Source organism: Cibotium barometz, chromosome 37 (assembly GCF_041138505.1).
Source record: "Cibotium barometz isolate CiBa-2024 chromosome 37, ASM4113850v1, whole genome shotgun sequence".
Classification (NCBI taxonomy): Eukaryota; Viridiplantae; Streptophyta; class Polypodiopsida; order Cyatheales; family Cibotiaceae; genus Cibotium; species Cibotium barometz.
In genome coordinates this window covers 22,522,662-22,548,143 of record NC_141082.1, presented here as the reverse complement: position 1 = coordinate 22,548,143, position 25,482 = coordinate 22,522,662, and the positions used below count along the sequence as shown (strand labels likewise).

The 25,482-nt window shown below is 45.1% G+C and overlaps 1 protein-coding gene across 1 annotated transcript in view; it reads left to right on the top strand.

Annotated features, from left to right (window-relative positions):
* The first annotated feature begins 6,874 nt into the window (after nucleotides 1-6,874).
* LOC147617078 (40S ribosomal protein S27) overlaps nucleotides 6,875-25,482 on the top strand; it is a 29,300-nt gene continuing 10,692 nt past the window's right edge. The window contains exon 1 of the mRNA XM_086776690.1: nucleotides 6,875-7,346. Coding sequence (XP_086632816.1) covers nucleotides 7,145-7,346 — 202 coding nt within the window. The 5' untranslated portion in view covers nucleotides 6,875-7,144. The remainder of the gene's footprint in view (nucleotides 7,347-25,482) is intronic.

Below are 25,482 nucleotides of genomic sequence, written 5' to 3'. Positions count from 1 at the left end.
AGATTTTGGCCAAGGCCATTAGCAGTAGGAGACTTCAACCTTTCCTCCTTGTCTTGATTCATGAAACTCATAAAGGCTTTGTTTAAGATCAGAGCATTCTGGACAACATCTTCATCTTCTAGGAGGTGACAGCTTTGGCCAGGATGTGGCAACGAGACCTCATAGTGCTCCTCCTAGACTTTGAGAAAGCTTATGATAGGGTTGATTGGATTGGAGGGCACTATGAGCCGGATGGGGTTCCCCTGTGGAGTGGATCTGAGGTGTTTCAGGACTCTACTCAACTTCTCACAGCCAGGTTCTCATTCAGGAGGCGCGTGGAGATAGATTTTACCTTTCCCGCTCAGTTTGGCAGGGCTTCCCTCTGGCACCTTATCTTTTCTTATTCATTGCCGAGGCCATGAGTAGTTTTCTCTCAACTCAGGAGATAGGGCTTTAGGGATTACGTTTCCCCCTCCGTACTCATCACGAGGAGCTGTTGGACTCAGAATTTGCAAATGATACAGCAACTTACCTTTCTAGAGATACTGGGATTCTCTAGAGATTCGTTGAGGCGATTAAGATCCTTTGTCGCGTATCAAGAGCGCTGATCAACTGGCACAAGTCGTGTGGCTTCTAGGTAGGCTCTGCACCCGGCCCGACTTGGCGTCTAGTTGAGGCTTTTCAGTGGATTCCGAGAGGCACTCTAGTTCGGTATCTTGGATGTCAGGTGGGCATCGACATTTCTTCGGAGTAGCAGCTCGCCCCCCTTCTTCTAAGCATTTGGAAGAAGATTTTGTACTGGAGTTCTGAAAGATTCTCCCTAGTTGTGGTAGAGTGGTGGTGGTGAACCAAGTCCTTCTTGCCACTATGTGGTACATTACTTCTTGTTGGGCCTTCTCTTATGCATGTATTGGTCAGGTCCGATTGATCTGGAATTTCTTATGGGTCGGCGCAACAGTGAACGGGCGGCCTGGTAAGGCCAAGGTGGCATGGAGAGTGATCATTCAGCCGGGATGCAGAGGGAGCCTAGGCATCATTGACCCTATTATTCAGAGGCGCAGGCAAGCTGATTGCTAGAGGACTCCTTCCAGGGTGAGCCTTGGAAGGACTTCCTCTTGGCCCGGATTTCATCCCTCGTAGAGTACCAGACAGAGATGTGGACCCGCAAATTCAGCCCTACCTTTGAGGATACATTTACAACGAGTTTACTTCGAGCTTGGGATCACCTTAGGAAGCTAACTCCGGTTGCCTCTGGGGGGTCTTCGGTAGCCATTGATTTGGAACCCTTTTTTCTGTTTAGCCAGTGGCCACATGACCTCATGTATCATGGGGCACATTAAGCTTAGGACTTTCCAGGTCCCTTGGAGACTGGCTTGCACATAGGCAGTTATCGGAGGTTTAGGAGAGAGGCTTGGCAGGGATCCGGGGTAGAGACATGCTTAGCATTGACATTGACTCACCTATTCCTTAGGACTAGTTGACACCTGTTATGACCCATGTTATTTGAATAATAATCATGGTCATTTAAATTTATATATTTTTATGATGCCTATTTCTCATGAACACGTTAGGATTGATTGATGTGATGTCAATTGATTGTTACTACTGACGTGGTTTATGTTTATGAGTTTAGGTGATGAGGTGTGCAAGGGTACCGATTTAGGTGTTGCACAGTGCGAGGGTACCGATTTAGGTGTCGCACGGATGGTGGATTGAGTCATGGCGTGTGGACCGATCTCACAATATTTTGTGGCTGTATTATGGCATTTGAAATTATTTTGACATCAGTGTGATGTGTGTGTGTGCATGCGTCAATTTATTGTACAGTGTGCGTACGAGCATTAGTTGATTTATTTTGTAATGTGCATACGTGCACAAGTTAGATTATTGCATTAGAAAAAAATAGTGCAAACCTTAGAAGGTTTGAGAACAAAGGTTAATTGAGGACAAAGGCTAATTAAATGGCAAAGTCCAAATATGGATGTATACTTCATTTTTGGCTTAAAGCCTGCTTTTTGGAATATATAAAAATACCCACGCGAGAAGAAGCCACTCACGTTGGGGGGGGGAAGATTGCACCCAGTCTTGTGTTGCCTTGTATTGATGGTGATGTATTTCTTTCTCTTGCTCTATGTTTTGATATGTGCTTTAATTTTTCAATTCAAGTAGTGGTTTTGATATTTGATATAATTTTTATGAGTCTTTTATTAATCTCTTCAAGAAAATTAAAGGTCCGGTTGCAGTGGTATCAGAGCTTTGGTGAAATTTAATTTTCTTGAAGGCGGTCAAAAGAGGTGAAAGAGACAAAAACAGAGTTCGACATTCCATATGAGTATTCAGGAACAGCTTGACACCGAAGAGGTTAACACACTCGACACACTAACCAAAGGTGGAGGTATGTGTTAAAAATTATTTATTGTATACAATTTTTTGTTTACTTTTGTATCTGTTTTCTGAATATTCTTTTCTTCTAGACCTAGTTAGAAAACTTTAGCTCTTGGAAAGAATTTTAGATACATTGACCTAACTAGAAAGATCAAGACAAGATTAGCGAAAGTTATCTTCAAGATCTAGTTGCCCAAATTCAAGTAAAAGTGATTGCTAGACATTTCATAAAAGATTAAGACCAATTTGAAGATTCAAGAATCAAGCAAGTTTCTCCAGTCTTTGATTCAAGTTATCAATTGCTTCACCATCGAATTTAGTGATGATGAGAAAAGTAAAAAAATAGCTCAAGTGACTAGAAACCAAGCTTAAGTTGTATACCAATTACAATTATGAAGTTTATAACAATTCAAGTAAAGTTTTATCTAAATTTTCAAGTGTTCTATTTTAAGATCTATCTGAGTACAAGATTCTTTCAAGTAAAGTTTTGAGACCAAGAATCGCTTTAAGTCAAAGATATATTCAAGCACAAGATTTAAACCCCTTCAGAACAAGATTTATTCAAGAATTGCAATTATGATTAATTAAAGACTAATCTCTCAATTTTCGTCAATTCAAGTATTTTTAATCTAAGCCAAGATGCATTACTAGTATATCAAGTTCTTGCTATCAATTAGGGTGAAAGATGTCTATTTTTATTCAAGTTCTGATTTCAAGTTTAAGATTAAGCTTAAGATCAAGATCCCCTTAAGATTTCATTATTTACAAGTAACATTCACAAATTCAAGAATTATAGACCTATTCAAAGATTATAATTTTTGAATTTTGTTAAACAATTATAAGATTAAGATTAAGATTAAGATAAAAAAAATAACTCTCGAGAATTCATCAAGATTAAGATCAAGAACAAATCCCCAGAATTCATCAAGTTATTGACAGTAATGTAAGTGATTATTTTTTCAATCTTAAGTTGATAAGAATTTCCATTTCGACCTAATTCATTTTTGGAATAAGACTTGTAGTTTAATTTTGAGGATAGAGAAAAGTTATGTCGGAATGAAAGTTTCAGAGGGAATTAGCTACTCCGTCTCAAACTTCTATTCTTAAGGTAGTGTCGTGTGAAATTAATCTATGGTATGGGACATTAGATTGGTTTTACATACCTACCCCAGATGTATCTATGTCTTCTATCTTTCACCAGCGAGTGTTTGTATGTGGAAGGTACCTCTGTGGTATGGGACACTTAGATCCCTTTTACATGCGTCCATTTGTTTGGTTTTATTTTTTAGAAATTGTTTGATGTGATGATGTTGTCCTCCACTTGTGCCATGAAGCCATCCACTCATTGATTACGCAACTGAGGACAGTTGATTCCCAACAGGGAGGACTGTTATGACCCATGTTATTTGAATAATAATCATGGTCATTTAAATTTATATATTTTTATGATGCCTATTTCTCATGAACACGTTAGGATTGATTGATGTGATGTCAATTGATTGTTACTACTGACGTGGTTTATGTTTATGAGTTTAGGTGATGAGGTGTGCAAGGGTACCGATTTAGGTGTTGCACAGTGCGAGGGTACCGATTTAGGTATCGCACGGATGGTGGATTGAGTCATGGCGTGTGGACCGATCTCACAATATTTTGTGGCTGTATTATGGCATTTGAAATTATTTTGACATCAGTGTGATGTGTGTGTGTGCATGCGTCAATTTATTGTACAGTGTGTGTACGAGCATTAGTTGATTTATTTTATAATGTGCATACGTGCACAAGTTAGATTATTGCATTAGAAAAAAATAGTGCAAACCTTAGAAGGTTTGAGAACAAAGGTTAATTGAGGACAAAGGCTAATTAAATGGCAAAGTCCAAATATGGATGTATACTTTATTTTTGGCTTAAAGCCTGCTTTTTGGAATATATAAAAATACCCACGCGAGAAGAAGCCACTCACGTTGGGGGGGGAAAGATTGCACCCAGTCTTGTGTTGCCTTGTATTGATGGTGATGTATTTCTTTCTCTTGCTCTATGTTTTGATATGTGCTTTAATTTTTCAATTCAATTCAAGTAGTGGTTTTGATATTTGATATAATTTTTATGAGTCTTTTGATTAATCTCTTCAAGAAAATTGAAGGTCCGGTTGCAACACCTATCCTAGACCTGCCAACCCCCCCCATTGTGGCTAGGAGTGTTTACTCGACATGATATTCTTCTGGCAATCCATGGGACGGACGAGGGTAGTGGTTTGCTCACTTTTTCTATTGGTCCCGATGGTAGATTAGAGAGATCCAAGCCCCTCTAGAGGATTTTAGTGGATGCACCTTGCAGTGGGTGAGGGTGATTGGTTTTTGGTATGGGTATGGGAGAACCGACCCCTCACGCTAATCAGGAGGAGACTTTGGATGCCCCCTTTTTTTGCCTATTCAGCACGGCTAGGCCGCAAGATCCAGATGGCAGAGATTGATGGCACCCCGATAGTAGCAATACATTGGTAGTCACAGGGCCTCTCATAACGATTCCTCTCAGATTTTTGGAAGAGGCTTTGGGACAGCTTTTGGCCTAGAAAGATCACCCTCTTTCTTTGGTTGATGGCACACAGGAGCTTGGCGGTTGGCACTTAGTTGGTAGTTGAAGGTCGGCCAACAGCTTGCTAGGTGCGGCCACCCTCAGGAGTCTCAGCGACATTGTCTTTGGGATTGCCAGAAGGCTCAGTAGGTTTGGTGGGCAGATTCTTCGCATATTCACGATGGACATAGCCTCGATACGAATCATTTCTTGGGGCACGATTGCTTGGGCCATAGAGGCTGAGGTGGTTAGGGCATATGAGGAGGATGGTGGGAGGTAGCCCTTCAGGTCTCTCACCTCCACATTTTGGTAGTACCAGTCTCACAGCCCCACCTACCGAAAAAACTGGTGAGACTAGGCTCATGCCAGAGATGGGAAATTTGCAGGAGCATTGCAGTCTGGCACATATGGCGAGCTAGATGTAGCGAAGCCATCGAGGGTACCCACACTCCGCCCGTAAAGTCCATCTCAGGAGTATTTGGCTCGACATCATCCATACCCTCCGTAGTCATCAATGGGGGAAGTTGCAGGAGGGTGGCTTTAACCACATGATGCGGAAGCGCTAGGAAGGTTTTATGAGGCTTTGGCAACCTATCCCTTTTCTCATTGATAGAGGTGGTGACCCCACTTGGCACTACAGGCCACCTGTGTGGTTGTTCCCCCCCTCCCCCTATATGAGATAGCTTTCTCCTCATAAAGTGGCCAACCGGAGGAGAAGTGTCTCTTTCCCCTCATTTGATTACTTGATCCTCGCCCTGTACACGAGGCAAGTCTGTATCTAGCCATTCAGGGTTGTATGTAGCCCTTTGTGGTGGCTGTTTTTTTAGTAACTAATAGAAGGATCTTTTTCTCGGGAAAAAAACCATGTAGACAACTTAGGAGATATCATAGGGCATGCATTGGCCTTCATTTAAAGGAAGGATGCTGCCCTTTAAGGGGGGATGATTATGCATAATAACTTGGGAGATATACTTCTGCAACATGTGGAAAACTTAGGAGATATCTATTTACAAAACATAGGGCATACCTTGAACTTCATTTAAAGGAAGGATGTTGCCCTTAAGGGGGGATGATCATTTAAAGGAAGGATGTTGCCCTTAAGGGGGGATGATCATGCATAATAAGTGCAACCCCTTCCCTTACTTTGCATCATGTAATTGGAATAATCTTTAGATGGTGCTGAACTTGAGGGGGGATGGTGAGGATGCAAGTGTCAACTCCATCATATAACATCCTTAACACATGCATAAAGGTTGATGATGCATGATCTTGATATTTGAATGTATCTTAGGTTGCCAAGGCCCAAAGCTTCCTAAGTATAAGCTTATGTTTATATGTGCTCTAGGTCTATGCACAGAAGTGCGTGTACCCTAGTGGTAGGGCTATTGACTTGTACCTATGACTTGCATCTATGAGGTGCTTAGATCGACTGCCAACTAACAGATCCAACATGGCATGTTGGATCTGTGACTCGTACCTGTGAGGTGCTTAGATCGACTGCCAGCAGATCCAACATGGCACGTGTGCTTGAATGCACAACATATGCTCATTTTTGCATAGTGATACTCACCCAAACTCTGATCTCACGAAGAAGTACTTGTCTCTGTAAGTGGGAACTTGCCCAAGTGGCTTAGCCAAGAGGTCGTGGGTTTGAGCCCTGACACTGTAGGGTTGTGTGTGTGAGTGGTGTAGCCTCTAGCTCAGCTACATCCCCTCGATCATGCACACATGGCAAAATGGGTAAGCGTAGATTTATCCTTGGCCATCGTACGAAGAGGCATTGGCATAGTTCATCGAAACACAACCAAGAATAGCACTCATCGCAGCTTTGGGCCAAATTATCTAGAGTTGCTGCATGAGAGAGAGAGAGAGTATTTCTTGGAGCTTTTGCTCCTCATCGGATATGTTATGTAGTAGTATGAAATCGCTTGGCCGTTTTAATGGGCATCCTTGTGTGAAAACAGGACGCCCGCACATTATCAAAGGCAAGATCAGCTTATACTCTCTAGTTTAGCGTCTGTATTGGTAATTGATTTCGTGCGAGGGGCGGAGGACTAGGCATAGGGTCTCTGTCAGGATTAGCCTTAGGATCTTTGTGTTCTGCAGGATGGCGATGTGCAGTTAGATAGATCGATGCACTGGTGCTCTTTGTGTTGGTATCGTACAATCAGAAAGAAGCTCTTCTGTAAGGCTTAGGGTTGGTGTTTCCATGGCTGGACCGATGGACGATGATCCTGTGCAAGTGATTGTGGAGAGCAGTTGGTCTGTTTTGCAGGGTTCCTTGGATTCCGTTGTGACTGTGGTGTTTCTGGACCCTGCCTCTCAAGAGCCGGCCATTCCCCCTTCACCCCGCGCAGCAGGAAAGCTTGTACTGGTACCCCCTTCAGAGGTTGTGCCCTGCGAAATTACAGGTTAGATCCGTGTTATCTCATGTTGAATTTCCACCAGCAAGTCCAAACTTTTTTAAATATTTATTTCCCTCATAATTGCGCTGCCTATAAACAAACTAGTTGTAGTCAAATGCAATCCTGAGAGATTAATTATTATATGCAGATGCCAAGTTTTATTCTTATAGAAGATTTTCTTTAATATTGTCCTTCAGAACTTGCATAGATTATAAAGGAAGTTCAATTGTAAAGAACAATCTGGACAATGATGTTTTTGTAACATGCGCGTGGAAGCGCGAAGGATTAACATTAATCAGAGCTAATTAACATTAATCATTTTATGGTGCAAATACACAAGAAGACCAAGGAATGGACCTTATCTACTGTAAATTAATATATGCAATGCTGAACTTGGTTCTAGACTTAGATCAAGACTTTTATCATGCTAGCGGTTAAGTTATGTTATGAGCAAAAAGGTACGGTTGTCCCAATACTTGTGCATGGCTGAGATCTGCACATTTGGGGCTGCCATCTTGATGATTCAGGCATTTCCACTAGATTTGGCAGCCCTTAACTGCCCATTTATATGCATATGTAGGGCTTGGTTGGCTGTCATGTTGGACAGAGAGAACACAGCAACATAAAGGTAGTTTCCAGCTGCCGACTGGCCAACTGGCTCCACATTTGGGTGCCTGGCCTTTGGGTGTTTGCACAGCTCTTGTACCTTATGAATGGTGTCTATGAGGCCTCGGATCTTGCCATCAAGCTTGTTGACCATGTCTATGTCGCATTCACATAGGTGATGCATTTGACATTTCCTTCTGCTAAACTTGTAGCATAGGGGAACATGATTCACCTTAGCTGAATATATAGTTCTTGCCCAAAAGCACTTGAGAAAAGCGTTTTAGAACTCACTTTTTAATAATAAAATCTCTTCTCTTTTTAGTATTTAAAAAGCTTTTAATCTTTTGCTTTCCCAAAAGTTGGTTGCATCATTCTAAGCATGTAAGGTTGCCTTGCGTTGCTATCTTGCCATGTGGCAATGCCATGTCAGCATTGCCATGCCATTAAAAAAAACCTTTTTTTGTGCGTGCGCGCTGTTGCGTTTTTGCATGTTAGCAACTTGTATTTTGATGCTGTGGTGACATCCCCCAACTTATTAAACAATTGTCCTCAATTGATAGGTCTAGGTTTGTCTAGCTTGTCCTTGCTTTTTCTTGCTTTTCTCTGCCTTTTCTTGCTATGGGCCTAGCTCTTCTCTCTCAAGCTCTTGAGACATGGTTCTTCATGCGGAATGTCGTCCTCTTCTCTTGTGCTTGGCTTCGGGGAGCATCTTGCCCTCACGGTTTTCACCCTTCACATAAAATGACCTTGGGTTTGACCTCTTTGGCAGATACTCCCACCCCTTGCACCTCTAGGATCGCCCTCGTTTCCCAGCATGATTCTCTTCCTGTAAAGATTAACATGCAGCACAAAGACGTGCACACATGCTCATTCTTGGGTTTAACCGGGCATCCTCGATCCTTGGCACACATACATGGATATGCTTACAAGCATAAATCAAATGAACAAATGAATGCACAAAGAGTTTCTTGGTTTTGACACCTATTTCTTGGTTTTTACACTAGTTCCTACTGTAGTCCAACTACCCATGTCAGTGTCTGACTATGGTATGTCAGAATACGCAGCGGAGATGATGACCTGATCTGGGAACACGAGCAAAAACGCATGCAGAAAAATACAGCACAAGAGAGAGAGAAATAGGCGTGTAACTCTGCTCTATATACACAAGAAAATTGCGGGTATGATACACAAGTGGTATGGGGGCTGGGGCCTATTTATATGCCCCCAGATGAGCAGTCGGCCTGCTGAAAAAAGCTCCACGACTGCAGCATCAGTCGGCCAGCACTAAATGAAGCCCACGACTGCATACATCCAGTCGGCTAGCAGTACAGAGGTCCACGATTGTTGTTGGGTAGTCGGCGAGTCACCTGTCTGCTGATGGGTCAGTCGGCCAGCCACTCAGTGCTCCTGCGAACTCAGAACTGCCTCCCAAGCCACAGAAAAAATAGGGGAAAAATGCGGAGAGTGGGGAAAAATGATAAAACACCTCATAAGGGCGGGCACACCCACAACAAAGGTCTTGGTGTATAAAACTGGACATGAGATGACTTCTAACACCCCCTCTCAGCTCTTGGCTGTGAAACCAACAAGAGGGAGCTGGGGTGCCGCTTGAGCAAATCCTGAGATAGCGACTTCGTGAAGAGGTCCACGGTACTGTCCTCCGTCGAACAGAACTCTAGCAAGATGTCATCAGCACAACGATCTGTTCACGAACAAAGTGCCTCTGGATGACCATGGGTTCCTCCAGTGGAAGTCCAAACCTCTGCCTGCAATGCAACCTCTGCATCCTCACAAGCAGCATCACAAGCAGCATCACAAGCAGCCTGGTACTCTGCCTCTGTCCGCGACAAGGCAAAAGATGACTGTCTCTCACTGCTCCGTAAGACTGCTCCTGGGCTTGAAGTATATCTCTTCGTGTCCGGATCTCCTCCCCAAACTGAGTCACTCCAACCGTGGAGTCGGACTCCATCCAACAATCCCCCTCCTGTGTACAAGAGTCCATGATCCTTCGCATGCCGCAGAAACCACAGGAAACGCAATCCTGCCTCCCAAAGAGTCATCCGCAACCATGAGCTCAACTGCCTCATCAGGAAGCTCCCGTCCAACCTGGTGTCCATCAACCAGATCAATGAACCATATAGCTTCTGAGTCAAAGAGGCATTACACTGCTCACAAGGATCAACACCTGTTACGGTGCACAAACAAGTCCTGGAAACCTGATGAAGACCACGCAAGGCCTTTTGAAGCCTGTCAACCACCCCCTCTGAATCCGGAACCACAAAGCCTGGAGAAACCACCTCCTTCTGCAAGTAATCACCTGCCACTTGCTTGGCTTTCCGAAAGGTCCCCGTGGAAAGAACATCCTCATCTACTGGAGGTTCTTTGTCCCGAATACGACGAGACATCAGAGCATAAGTGACCTGTTCAGTTTCCTCTGACTGACGAACACAAGAACCACCAACATCAGTATTGGAAGATCCCTGCCAACTGCTGCCATCTACTGGCAAGCTATCCACCATCTGGTCCCGGAAAGCCCGCACCTGCAGCGTATCCACACTTAAGTGGCCATTACCAGACTGCCACTCATCACAAACCTGAGGACCTGGGAGAGAGAGTGCTGAAAGCTTGTAAACTCCATTCTCCACTCCGCCTTCCCAAACCACTTGGCCTGTTGCTTTGTCTCGGAGAGCAACAAAATGCTCATCAAACTCCACCCGTACGCCAGTCTTGCAAACCTGATGCACTGACAACAGATGAAAACCAAGTGCCAGAACATAGAACACCTGGGAGGAATGCTTCCCCCTTTGCCATCGGGAACTATCCCTCACTGTGAACTGGGATAGTGGATGTATCCCCAGTAAGAATGTGACCAGAAAGCTTGCAGAGATCCTGTAAACCGGAACGGGAAGGAGTCATGTGCCTGGAAGCACCACTATCGAGAATCCACTCTCGAGTATCCGTTGCGGAGAATCCTCCAATCTCCTCCGTGCCTGAAGAAAATGAAACATCGGTGTCCATCACCTCCACGTGCACAAAAGCCGGAGTCTTCATGATTGCTGCTGAGGAATCTTCACCCTTCTCGGTCTTCCGCTTGGGACACTGCCTCCAGTAGTGGCCTTTCTCGCCACAATCATTACAGGTCCTCTCTGCCTTTAGTTTCTCGCGGTCAGTAATGGACTTCTTCTCAGAAGACTTCTCCGACGAAGCCTTCCCTTTGCCCGTGTTACGGCCTTTCGACTGTTGGCCAGTTAAGGCCTCCGAACCTCCACCCTGAGAAGGGTTCGTGAATCGTTCCTCCTGGTCCAAGACCATGGGCACAAGCTCCTCCCACGTGATGGTGCTGAGCCTGCCACTGGTAATCAGAGACGAGTAAAATGCTGAGTACGAAGAGGCCAAGTGTGACAGCAACGTTATGGCCATGTCCTCTGACGATATCTCCTTCCCAGCCTGAAGAACTTCCTGCTGAAGAGCCTGCAGCTTGTTAATATGCTCCTGCATCGTCGACGACTTTGCAAGGTTCATAACCCGTATCTGTACTTCGAAGGAAATCCTCTTCATGGGCGATACCCTGTTGTAAAGAGAGGCCAAATGCTGCCATATACCTCTGGCCAGCGTCATATGCTTTACATGCTTGCTTACCTGCGGTGTGTAGTTGAGAAAGATAAACGAACGGACCCTGGCGTTGACACGATCCCACATCTGTGTTTGGGCCTCCCGGTCCTTTCGGGTTGACGGTAACTCCCCTTCCTCTACTTCCGGCCGTGGAACCCCAACGACGACGAAATCAGCGAGGTCGTAAGACTCCAGAACAGATTCCATCATAACCTTCCATATGCCGTAGTTACTCGCGCCCAACTGATGGTCCACCGGGAACGTGGGGAGTGTCGGGATCTTCACATGCCTCTCGGCCATCTCAAACAGATCTGCCATTGCGGGGATGTACTCTGAAAAGGGTGGGTGGGTGGGAACAAAGAAGAACTAATACTTACAAGTGGCTGTCCAGCAAATCAGCCCGCCGTCCTCTTGCTTCTCCTCTTCCCGAACATTCCAAAACAGTCCACCAATCAGCCACAAAACAGTCCCCCTCTTGCTCACACAAATCCCAAGAACTATCTAGGGCCTAGGGCTCTGATACCATGTCAGAATACGCAGCGGAGATGATGACCAGATCTGGGAACACGAGCAAAAACGCATGCAGAAAAATACAGCACAAGAGAGAGAGAAATAGGCGTGTAACTCTGCTCTATATACACAAGAAAATTGCGGGTATGATACACAAGTGGTATGGGGGCTGGGGGCCTATTTATATGCCCCCAGATGAGCAGTCGGCCTGCTGAAAAAAGCTCCACGACTGCAGCATCAGTCGGCTAGCACTAAATGAAGCCCACGACTGCATACATCCAGTCGGCCAGCAGTACAGAGGTCCACGACTGTTGTTGGGCAGTCGGTGTCAAATCCCCACGGATCCCCTCGTGATCGATCTTGGTTCGAAACTCGAATCCTGCAAACAAACGAACAAACAACAAAGCAAGGGGGTGCAGGCCTGACTCACCTCCCAACCATGACAGCCGTGGGCAAGCCCACAATCTTGGCTGTCCCCACCGAGCCACGAGCTGAGCTAACTAGGATGACGTACCGACCAATCTCCTCCTCGTAACGTCCCATACCGCCACGAAGCTGCCCTCGCGGGCCTCGAGATTGCTGCCGGCCTTGGCTGCATAAAGCAGGTGCACGTCTGCACTAGATCCAGGCTCCAAGACCATAGAGCTCTCACAAACTCGCGAGACTCTCTATAATGCAATAACTAACATTGGCCACCCTTTTATAGGCTCTTGGCCGGTCATCGGGCGTCCACACTTGGCCGCCCGCCCGTCCATACTTGGGTGCCCGCCCGTTAGTATATCCCTAACTCAGCTCGTCAATCAGCCTGCCTAGTTCCAAGCTTCCCCAAGCCTCGAAACTAGTCTTGCATGCGTATAGCACACGGTAGATACCCACTGTGCACATGACATACTCCCCTTCCTCTAAGAGCTCACTAAAAAGCCAGGATAATCTCTCTGAAGAGAAGTCAATGTCTCCCATGTAGCGTCCTCCTCAACACGATCCTTCCACTTGATCTTGTATTCCGTGATAAGCGTATGACGCAATCTTCGTTCACGAAATCCAAGAATCCTTTCAGGTTCGTGCGGAACAAATGTCATGTCTTGGACATCTATAATTTCTTGAGGAGTAACTAACTGATCTGCTCCACCCAGTACTTCCTTAAGTCTACTGACATGAAATACAGGATGAACTTTCACATGAGAAGGCAAATCCAATTCATATGCAACTGAACCAATCCGTCGTGTAACACGAAATGGTCCACAGTATCTAGGGGATAATTTCGGAGATCTACCTGTCCGTAAAGTCTCGGAATCTTTCGGAACTCGCAAATACACCATCGTTCCTTCAGAGAACTCTCTAGGTGAACGATGTCTATTAGAGTAAAACCTGTCTCGGTCTTGAGCACTTCTAATAATTCCTTTGCAACTTGTAACATTTCTTGCATATCTTGCAAAAAATTACGTGCTGCATCATGCTGAAGTCCTGAGAATCCTACTGTAACAGGTGATCCTGGTTGAAAACCATACATAAGCATGAAAGGACTAAACCCTGTACTCGTATGCTTAGTACTGTTATATGCAAATTCTAACATAGGAAGATAATCCTCCCATGAACTTTGTCTTTTGGATACATATGCTCGAAGCATATCCTCCAAAATCTGATTCACTCTTTCAGTCTGGCCATCAGATTGAGGATGATCTGAGGAACTCAAATTCAAAGTTGTTTCCAACTTCTCAAAAACAAGTTTCCAAAAGTCACTCGTAAACTTAGAGTCCCTGTCACTGACTATGTCCTGCGGTAACCCGTACAGTCTAAACAATTGCTCGATAAACTGCCGAGCTAATTGCGTAGCTGTAATATTCTTCCGGGTCCGTAAAAATCTAGCCATCTTTGTCAAGCGATCTACCACAACCCAAATAGAATCGTGGCCTTGATGTGTTCTTGGCAATCCGGTAATAAAATCCATGGAAATACTTTCCCATTTATTACCTGGGATTTGCAAAGGATGCAACAACCCAGCCTGTCTAAAGCGTTCAGCTTTATTTGCCTGACAAATCTGACACTTGAGAACATAATCTTCTACATACCCTTTCATCTTCGGCCAATAAAAAGTGTGTTTCACTAAAGATAGTGTCCTGTGTACCCCAGGGTGTCCAGCAGAAGGGGCGTCGTGACACTCCCTCAGAATCTTGGACCTAATGTCCGGGATCTGTGGTACACAAATTTTGTCATTACGGAATAGTAAACCATTCCGAATCATCCACTGACCTCCTGCAGCCTGAATGGTAGACTGCGCAGTCACCGAGTCTTGGTCAATCAATGAGCTCCCGTCCTGGATCTTCTGCCAAAATGGACCAAAATAACTATCAGTCCTGCAAAGCCCTCTCAATGACTGAAATAAGTCAGTAGAAATCTTGGTGAACGACAAAGTATTCACCTCTCTAATCCGACTAAGCGCATCTGCAATATTATTCATGGACCCTTTCCGATAACGGATTTCAAAATCAAAATCTTGCATTAACTCTGCCCAACGAGCTTTCCTGCCTCTCAAATCGTCCGCATCACACACATACTTGATTGACTGATGATCAGTCAATACCACAAACTTGGAGCCATATAAATAATGTCTCCACCTTGAGAGCATGAATCACAGCATAAAGCTCCTTCTCAAGGGTTGGCCAACGAGATTGAGTGTCGTCTAGCTTTTTACTTTCAAAAGCAACCGGTCTACCATCTTGAAATAAAGCAGCCCCGATAGCGCAGTCACTGGCATCAGTTTCAAGAACATAAGGCCGACTAGGATCAGGCAATGCTAAGATAGGTGCTTCCTTGACTTTATCTTTCAAAAGTCTGAAGGCCATATCCAAATCGTTATTCCAAGTGATAGGCTGATTGGACTTACGTCCACGACCTTTCAATAAGTCGGTCATCGGTAGTGTGAGCTGTGAGAGTACTCCCGTACAGATTTCCGAAGAAAAACTACAAAACCGAGAAAAGAACGAAGTTGTTTCACTGTTTGCGGTATAGGCCAGTCCAAAACCTTCTGAACTCGGTCATAGTCAATGCTCAATCCATCTCTAGTGATCTTGTGTCCCAAGGAAATGATGTCGGTCATAAAGAACTCACATTTACTGAATTTAGCATATAGTCGATTCTGTCTTAAAATAGATAAGACAATCGTGAGGTGTCTGACATGATCCTCAAGAGTACGACTATATATCAAAATATCATCCAGGAACACCACCACAAATTTTCCCAAATGTTCACGAAAAAGATCGTTCATCATTTGCTGGAAAGTGGCTGGAGCATTGGTTAACCCAAAAGGTAATACGAGAAACTCGTAATGGCCATACCTAGTCCGAAAGGCGGTTCTTTCGACATGCCTTTCATGAATACGTATCTGGTGATAGCCAGTACGTAAATCTATCTTCGTGAAATATTTCGCTCCTGCTAACCGGTCAATTAGGTCATCTGATCTAGGGAGAGGATAACGGTTCTTAATTGTCAGCTTGTTCAATCTTTTGTAATCTATACACATTCTCCAAGTATTGTCCTTCTTTCTCCTAAGCAACACAGGTGCACCCCAAGGTGATTTACTTGGACGGATCTGGCCCATCCTCAAATAATCTGCGAGTTGTTTAGCCAACTCATCTTCCTCAGCTTGGCTCATCCTATAAGGTGGAATACTCACAGGATGAGCACCAGGGATCAAGTCAATACGATGATCTACTGCCCGTTCAGGTGGTAAACCCGATGGCAGTTCCTTAGGAAATACATCTTGAAACGAATCAAGTATCTTCTGTAATTCTTTGCTTTCAAACACACTCAATTCATTTACATCCATGGAAGGGATGAGAAAAGAAGAAAGTGAAATCAATACACAATGGAAAGCGGTATACAAAGAAGAATCCATTATATTTCCAAAATCAATTGTATTTACAAGAGGTCCCTGAGAGGGATGGATACAATCACCTAAAATACTATACTTGGTGTCCCTATGCTGAAAAGAAAAAATATGACTAGACCAATCTATCTGGACGTCAAGAGTCTTAAACCACTCAATCCCTAATAACAAGTCTACATTTTCCAGATGCATAACATAGCATTCCACAGTATCTTTGTAGTCCTGAATCTGGATTGGAAGCATCTCGACCTTGCGATCCCAAACTTGTCTGCCCGCAGGTAGACGTACCTCATAGGTATGGTCGCTGAGTGTCGTATCAAGACTCAATTTCTGCACAAGTTTGTAGTTAACAAAGTTATGCGAACTGCCAGGGTCTAAAAGAATGTGAATTTTATGGCCATTCACTTCTCCATAAACTCGGAGAAGATCATGTATGCCAAATACCTTAGAATTGAACAGACAATCAGAACAAGTACTAGGGCGAGAGAGTACAGTAATTGACGTACCTGTCAAAGACAACTGGTTAGCTGCCTTTGGCTTGGGTCCTGCGTTTGACTTGGTACTCTTTTTCTTCGGGCACTCATTACGCATGTGTCCTTTTTCTTCGCAGATGAAACAACGTTCTTCCTTCTTGAGCTTCAAAGCCCTAAGGAGTCGTTTCTTCTTCGCTGGTGTCGAACTTGAACTCTTCGAAGGTTGGTCCGAAGACTTGCCTTCAGTCGTGTTAGCCATAGGTGCGGAGAACTTCCTTTTCTGCTTGTTCCTCTGCTCGGTAACGGGTTTTGACTTGGAAGAGACCATCGTATCATCATAGATACGAGCTGAATGAATGGCCTCGTCCAATGTTTTACATTTGTTATTTTTAACCTGTAATCGGTACGAGTCGGGTAAACCAGCTACGAAAAACCCCAAAAGAGTAGTGGGATCCATCTTTGTAGCTTTCATCTGCAAGTCACGAAACTTCTGGAGGTAGACCTCATAAGTGAGGTGCTGCGAGGTCATGGTTAAAGCTGAAAACCGGGCAACAACATCGTAGTCATCCTCTTTCTTGAGGAAGTCTTTCTTGAAGATATCTTCAAATTGTGCCCAAGTTGTTGGCTTAGGGTTCAGTTCTTTCCACCAAAGCAAAGCTTTGCCGGACAGGAAACCAGCTGCTAACTGGATCTTCTTTCCATCATCATATGGATGAAACTGAAAGTGAACTTGCCACTTATGTAGCCAAGTGTCCACGATCTCCTTGGTTCGCTGCTTTTGCTCGCCCCCGAACGGTTCCGAAGTAATGTTGGGGCCTAAAGCTGAAGCCAAGGTATCCATTCCCGAAAAAGTAGAGGGGGTAGTGGTCAAGAGAGCGATGGAGTTCTGCAAAGCCTGCATCTGGGCTGCGATTTGTGCCTGACGTTCCGCCGAAGAAGCTTCGAGAGCTACTTTGAACTCTTGGAAATCTGATTTTGACACAAACTCGTCAAAAAGATCGGCATCAGTGCCTTCCGTAGCCGGCAAGCCTTCGCGTTCCACGAGGGGCTCCAACTCTGATTCTTGGGTCGACATCGTGAAGAGGATACGTGGAGAGAAAATTTGGTCTTTGCACAACAAAAGTGCGAGCGAACTTGAGAGCTTGAGAGCTTGAAAACTTGAGAACTTGAGAACTCGAGAGATGTGTGGCAAGAAGCCCACTAGAGGGGTTTATAAAGGTTTCCCAAAAGCCAAAAAAAATCTCGAAAAGCTATGCTTAGCTTTTACTTTAGCTTTTGTGTTTTTTTTTTCTTGAATAAATATATATATATATGGATATATATATTCTAAAGTCTTTAAAAAAAAAAAAAACCTTGGAAACCTTTTGAACCTTGGAGGTGTCTTTTTAAAACTTTGAAAGTTTTAAATGCTAAAAAAAAAAACAAAAGCTAAAAACAACGTACTTGCCTTATGTTTTTTTTTTTTTTTGGCAACCTCCTAGATTAGCCCCGTCAGTGAGTTGCTGCAGACGTCATCCATGAGCTGACGTCGCCTACTGCCTTGCGCCAACCTGCACCTGTCACGAAAGCTTGGGCGCCCGCCGGCTGTGCGTGGTCGACTGAGCGCTGGTCTGCCTAGGTGCCATCCTGCTGTAGGTGGCCTGGGTCGCCTGCGCTACGTAAGCTTGGCCTAGGCGCTGCCCGGCTGGGGCGCCTGCGTAGGCCTGGGCTGGCCTGGGCGCCTACCCGCCTGGCCTAGGCGCCTACATGGGCCTGGCCGCCTGGCCACGCAAGCCCATGCGCCCACCTGCATACGCTCCTGCTCGCCTGCCACGTCAACAGAAGTCGCCAGCAAACCCACTCGCCAACGATTAAGTGAACCAGCAGTTCTCTTGCTCTCTCTCTCTCGTTCAATCAACGAAAAGCAATAAACGTGCTTTTTCCTCTCTTTTTTTTCTGTTTTCTCTTCCTGCAAGATATGCGACTGCACACAAGGCCTCTTCTTTGCAAAAGCAATCAACCCTATTCAACCTACCATCTCCCATCAACATGGGTGTCCTTGATGAAGGAAAAACACATACAAAATCTGAAAACTGCAGTATGCACAGAAAAAACAGCAAGCTTTTAAACACATACCGTACTTCGACCTCTTCTTCTCTACCTACCGACTTGCTCGTTCACGAGGTATGCTCTGATACCACTGTCAAATCCCCACGGATCCCCTCGTGATCGATCTTGGTTCGAAACTCGAATCCTGCAAACAAACGAACAAACAACAAAGCAAGGGGGTGCAGGCCTGACTCACCTCCCAACCATGACAGCCGTGGGCAAGCCCACAATCTTGGCTGTCCCCACCGAGCCACGAGCTGAGCTAACTAGGATGACGTACCGACCAATCTCCTCCTCGTAACGTCCCATACCGCCACGAAGCTGCCCTCGCGGGCCTCGAGATTGCTGCCGGCCTTGGCTGCATAAAGCAGGTGCACGTCTGCACTAGATCCAGGCTCCAAGACCATAGAGCTCTCACAAACTCGCGAGACTCTCTATAATGCAATAACTAACATTGGCCACCCTTTTATAGGCTCTTGGCCGGTCATCGGGCGTCCACACTTGGCCGCCCGCCCGTCCATACTTGGGTGCCCGCCCGTTAGTATATCCCTAACTCAGCTCGTCAATCAGCCTGCCTAGTTCCAAGCTTCCCCAAGCCTCGAAACTAGTCTTGCATGCGTATAGCACACGGTAGATACCCACTGTGCACATGACAGTCGGCCAGTCACCTGTCTGCTGATGGGTCAGGCGGCCAGCCACTCAGTGCTCCTGCCAACTCAGAACTGCCTCCCAAGCCACAGAAAAAATAGGGGAAAAATGCGAAGAGTGGGGAAAAATGATAAAACACCTCATAAGGGCGGGCACACCCACAACAAAGGCCCTGGTGTATAAAACTGGACAGGAGATGACTTCTAACATGGTAGACCAACAGTATTCATATCCATGTACTCGGTTTTGTTTTCCTTCACTGATAAATAGTCAATGAGATGGCTAGTCCCATGACTCTTGCACAGAAGATTTAGTGTTGTTCAATCTCAAAGTTGCTCCTTTTGGATACAACTTGGACAACAACCCTCAAGTTCTAGAATACTCAATTCCTTGCAGTGGAATATAAACTTGAGCATTCTCCTGTGTTCCTAGTTCCTTGGATGTCAAATACAAAGATCGATGACATCCCCTCGGCTTCTAATCCGTTGCCCTCAACTGAAAAGCTTCCTGATATGCGTGTAAAACTTGTGGATACTCCGCAAAGAAGTTCTCATCCACCCACTTGTCATCCACAGCCTAATAATTCTTGAACTTGACAAGATACTTTCTAGGAACCTGGGTGAAGAATTTTCTCTAGCTCTTCAACTTCCGGTGGATCCTGGACTCTTATAAGCTCTTAGGAGACCACATGAAAAGCATTGTGAATCCTCCAATGATTGGGCAATGCTGTTCTAAAAGACACATCGTTGATCTTTTCCAATATTTAGAAAGGTCCATAGTACCTCTTCGACAACTTAGGAAATGTCACATGCACGCCCATGCCATGGTTAATCTCCAAGCAGGAACATCATAATCCTTGACTAGGACAACATTTAGGTCATCTTCATCAGTATGAGCAGTAGCATCATTACCATCATCAGCATTAGCAGCGTCAACATCAACATCAGCAGTAGCATCATCATCACCATCATCACAACAACATCATAAGCATTGGAGAACATGGGACCCTGTCGGTAGCCATAAGAAGCCTTAAGGCTGCAGCCGGCAGCCAGTAGGAGGCCAAGTAGCAGGCGGCCTAGCATCAGGTGAAGGTTAGCTGTGTGGGCAGCAATTGAAGGCAAAGTGTAGAAATTAATGGGATTTAATTCTTGAATATTTGTCCATGAACTGGCCGACAGCACCATATGCTAGCCGACCAGCATCTCCTGAAGGGAGAGAGTTAGGGTTTCATGTGGGAGACATACACAGAGAAGAAGGGAGAGAGAGAGAGAGACATATGGGGATAAGTCAACTCACAGTATGAGTGTGTGACTCCCCTATCACACATGTATATTTGCTCTAGTACACATAGTGCACTTAGTACATTAAAAGTACTAAGTGTACTATGTACTATAAAACTTATGGGCTAGTACACACTATAAGGGTGGGCATAATGCCTTTACCCCAACAATCTCCCACTTAAAGGCAAAGTGCCCTTAAATGAAGGAAAAGAAAAAATCAATATGTACATGATAATATACAAGGCCATATCAAGGCTGAAACTGGCCTCATCCAATGCCCATCAAGTGTCTGCAATGAGCAAACCGCTCTGGAGGCAAACTCTTTGTCAACAGATCAGCCGGGTTGTCATCCGTATGAATCTTGACAAGCTGAATCAGCTTGTTCTCTATCACCTCTCTGATGAAGTGATACTTCACATCCACATGCTTCGTCTTTGCATGAAAGACAGGGTTCTTTGCCAACTGGATGGCACTCTGACTGTCACAATGCAACAATGGAATATCCCCTGTATAACCCAAATCAACCACTAACCGAGATAGCCATAATGCCTCCTTGCAAGCCTCTGTGGTTGCAATATACTCGGCCTCTGTAGTAGATAAGGCAGTGCACTTCTGCATCCTGGATATCCATGACACAGCACCTCCTGTGAATGTAAACACATAACCGGTAGTAGACTTCCGGTTATCTGGATGACCGGCATAATCCGAATCCGTGTAACCATGCACTAATGCATCCTGTTTGCCAAAGCAGATGCACATATCCTGTGTGCCCTTCAGGTATCTCATGACACCTTTCACTGCTTCCCAATGCTTCTTGCCAGGTTTGGCCATGTATCTAGTAACCACTCCCACTGCAAATGCAATGTCCGGCCTGGTAGCAACCATGGCATACATGAGACTGCCACAAGCTGAAGCATACGGAATCTTGGCCATATCAGCCCTGTCACTATCCGACTGTGGGCTGTCCATAGCACTGAGTTTCACATATGGAGGCAAAGGAGTACTAGTCTTCTTCCCCCCTTCCATATTGAACCTCTGCAATACTTTGCCAATGTATTCCTTCTGAGACAAATACAACACATGCTGATTTCTGTCCCGAAGTATCCGCATACCCAAAATGTGATTTGCATCACCCAAATCCTTCATATCAAAGGTTTGATGCAGCCTCTTCTTCAAAGCATCCATCTCTTTACGAGATTTCCCGGCAATCAACATATCATCAACATACAAGATGAGGATCAATAGACTGCCATCCAAAGCTTTCTTGGTGTATAAGCAGTGATCTATGTCACTTCTCCTGAAATCCTGGGATTTCATGAATGTATCAAATTTATGATACCATTCCCTTGGTGCCTGTTTGAGCCCATAAAGACTCTTTTTCAGCTTGCATACAAGCTTCTCCTTTCCATTCACTGCATAACCCTCTGGCTGTTGCATATATATCTCCTCATGGAGATCACCGTGAAGAAAAGCAGTGTTCACATCCATCTGAATCAAATCCAGATCATCATGAGCAACCAAAGCTAATACAGCTCTAAGTGTGGTCATTTTTACCACTGGAGAGAAGATCTCATCAAAGTCCACACCATATTCCTGCTTGAAGCCCTTAGCCACTAACCTGGCTTTGTATCTTGGCTTTGCATCAGGTGCAACTTTGAGCCTGTAAACCCACTTGCATGGCAAAACCTTCTTGCCTGTAGGCAAATGCACCAACTTCCATGTTCCATTTTTGTGCATAGCACGCTCCCAAAGAGCCTTGTCTGCCCTCTGTAAAGCCTCCTTATAACATGAGGGCTCCCCACAGTCAGTGAGCATCAAGTAGTCAACCCCTGGAACAAACCTGTCAGGAATACTGGAGGGTCTTGTGGACCTCCGTACCCAATGACCATCATTTGCAGGTTGCTGTCCAGCCTGCATATCACCTATTGGTGGCTCTTGTTCCATGCCATAAGGTTGAAGGATCATGCCCGGTATCTCCTCTAACTGTGGGATATCCATAGGGATATCTTCTGCCATCTCTGGCTGTCCATTTGGACCATTTCCAGCACCATTTAAGGGCTGGTTTTGATGCTGTAATGGCTGATTTACAGCCCTTGGTTGTTGTCCATGATGTCCATCATCATCAAAGACGACTCTGCCAGGCTCCTGTTGCCTTGCTGGCTCCTTATACATGCATGTTTCATCAAAAATGACATCATTGTTGCGTATAATCTTTCTATTCACTGGATCCCAAAGTCTATACCCCATTTCATCTCTGTCACCATATCCTAGGAATATGCATTTGTGAGACTTAGGATCAAGTTTGGTGCGTATTTCCCTGCGTATGTGCACGTATGCAACACAACCAAACACTCTCAAGTGCTTGTAGGACGGAGGCTTCCCTGTCCATACTTCCTCTGGCACTTTCCCACCAAGCCTCGTGTTAGGTGACCTGTTTATAAGATGAACGGCTGTCATAACAGCTTCAGCCCAAAAACCATGAGGTAACGCAGCATGTGACAACATAGAACGGACCTTCTCCTGAATGGTCCTGTTAATCCTCTCTGCTGTCCCGTTTTGTGGAGGATCATAAGGAGTATTGATGCCTTTAGCATCACAAAAGTCCTGAAACTGTTTGGACATATACTCTCCACCATTGTCGGAACGCAAAGCCTTCAGTGTTTTGCCAGTTTGATTTCAACATGAGCAACAAACTTCTCAAACACTGAGAATGTATCACTTTTCAAACGAAGAGGATAAATCCACACACCTTGCGTGTGGCATCATCAATAAAAGACAAAATATTTTGCCCCTCCCAAAGAAAGCTGAGGCATCTCACATATATCTGTATGCACAAGCTCTAACTGAGTATCTTTCTGTCCAAGAGCTTTCTTGTGGGGGCACTGGAGTTGCCTGCCATATATACAATGCTCACAAAACTGAAAACTTGAGAACTTTAGAGAAGGCAAGTAACCAAAACGGGACAATTGCTCCATTCCTTTGACACTCATGTGTCCCAACCGGCTATGCCACATAGAGATTTCCGGCAGCTCGGTTGCATTTACATTAGCACGGTGACAAACATTAGCATGCATCAAGTAAAGAGTGTCCACCTTAGAGCCTCTGGCAACAACCAGTGAGCCCTTACTAATCTTCCACTTTCCACCACCACATGTGGTAACATAACCAACATCATCAAGCTGTCCAGTAGAAAACAGGTTCTTCTTGATCTCAGGCACATGCCTGACATCATGGAGCATAAGCTGTGAGCCATCTGAAAACACAAGCCTCACATCACCTCTGCCAAGAATTTGGCATGCATGGTTGTCACCCAAATAAACTACTCCTTCATTGCCAGCAATATACCTGACAAACAAGTCTCTGCAACCTGTGACATGAAAGGAGGCACCTGAATCAATGATCCATGAGTGCATACCATGACCATCTCCTGCATGGAGTGAATGGGCATCAAGTGAAGACATGAATAGGACTTCATCCTCACTGTCACCTGCATGTGACACATTGACTTCTTCAATCTTGACTCCACTTTTGCCCTTTGGCTTTGCATCTTTGGCTTGACATCATCATCACGTGTAGCCTCTCTGTGCTCCTCTAGTGATCCTTCCCTAGGCTTGGCCCCCAAAAGACTGCACCATGCATAGCCGCTGGTCGTACTAGAGTATCAAAGAGCTAGCACTTAGTGCGAGGTTCTTGGAAATGTGCCCGGAAACATTCTCTCTCCATACGGGCTAGGGAGGCATGCCCCCTCGCAAGTTGATCAGTGGCAGCTGTGGTCATGTAGAACAAAGGGCTTGTAAAAGTGACTCCTAGATACACATACTTTTGCACAATCTCCACTGGGCCATATCTCTATATATGAAAGAAAATCGTGAGGCGACTACATAAGATGTGTTGAAGGCCATAACCTTGGTTTTGCCCAAATTGACCGTAAGGTCTCTCTCCCTGCAAAATCTGTCCGATGCATTTAAGTGTTTCTGTAAACACTCGGCTGAATCTAAGATCAAGACAATGTCGTCGGCATATAGTAATATGGGCACTATTGTCTGAGCCAATGGTGAACCACTACCACCGAAACTATCCACAAATACTACGATCTCATCAATGTATAGGCCAAAGAGTGTAGGTGAGAGTGGGCAGCCCTGCTTAGCCCCGGTAGTGCTACATATATCTCCTCAGGTCCCACCGGGTGCACGTACTCGGTCGAGTATTGCCTCATAATATGCCATCACACCCCATATCATCTCATGTGAGAATTGGAGCTCTTGCAAGTGTCCTATGAGACGGGATCGAGGGACAGAGTCAAAGGCTTTGCGGAAATCCACAAAGCAGCAATACACGTGTCTCTTTGAGGACCTCGCCTCCTCTATGATAGCCCGTAAAGTAAAGATATGGTCCAGCGTGGAGAAGTTTCTCCTGAAGCCTGCCTAGCTTGATGCTCTGTTTCGCACCCTCTCTGCCATAGAGCTCATCATATTGCCCCATAGATTTTGGCCGTTGTGTGACCAATCATGAGTCCTGTAGTTACCTGGGTCCATGGGGTCTCCTGCTTTGTGGATGGGGACAATGGTGTTCTTAGTTCAGGAGGGTGGGAAGCCTTCACAGAGTGCTCTGTTAAAAAGACTGGCAAGAATGGGAGCCAATACGTGGCGCCCATGGGCAAAATGTTCCGCGCGTAGATCCTCATGATCTTTTGCTCTCACATTATGCAGCTTTTTAAGAGCCCTAGTGACATTAGGGGAATCAAAGAGATAAGATGATGTAGGTGTCAGAATATGCAGCGGAAATGATATCCAAACTTGGGTAGACAAGAGCAAGTAGACTGCAGAAAATAATCAGCACAAGAAACACAGAGAGATGTGTGTAAACTCTTCTCTATACACAAGATCCCGAAGATACTGAATGAGAAAGTGGAGGAGGATGGGGGGCAATATATACAAGCCCATGAGGGCAGTCGGCCAGCACTGGAAAGGGCCCACGACTGAGCAAAACTCCCACGACTGCTGAATATAGCAGTCGGCCAGCATCTGATGCCCCACGCC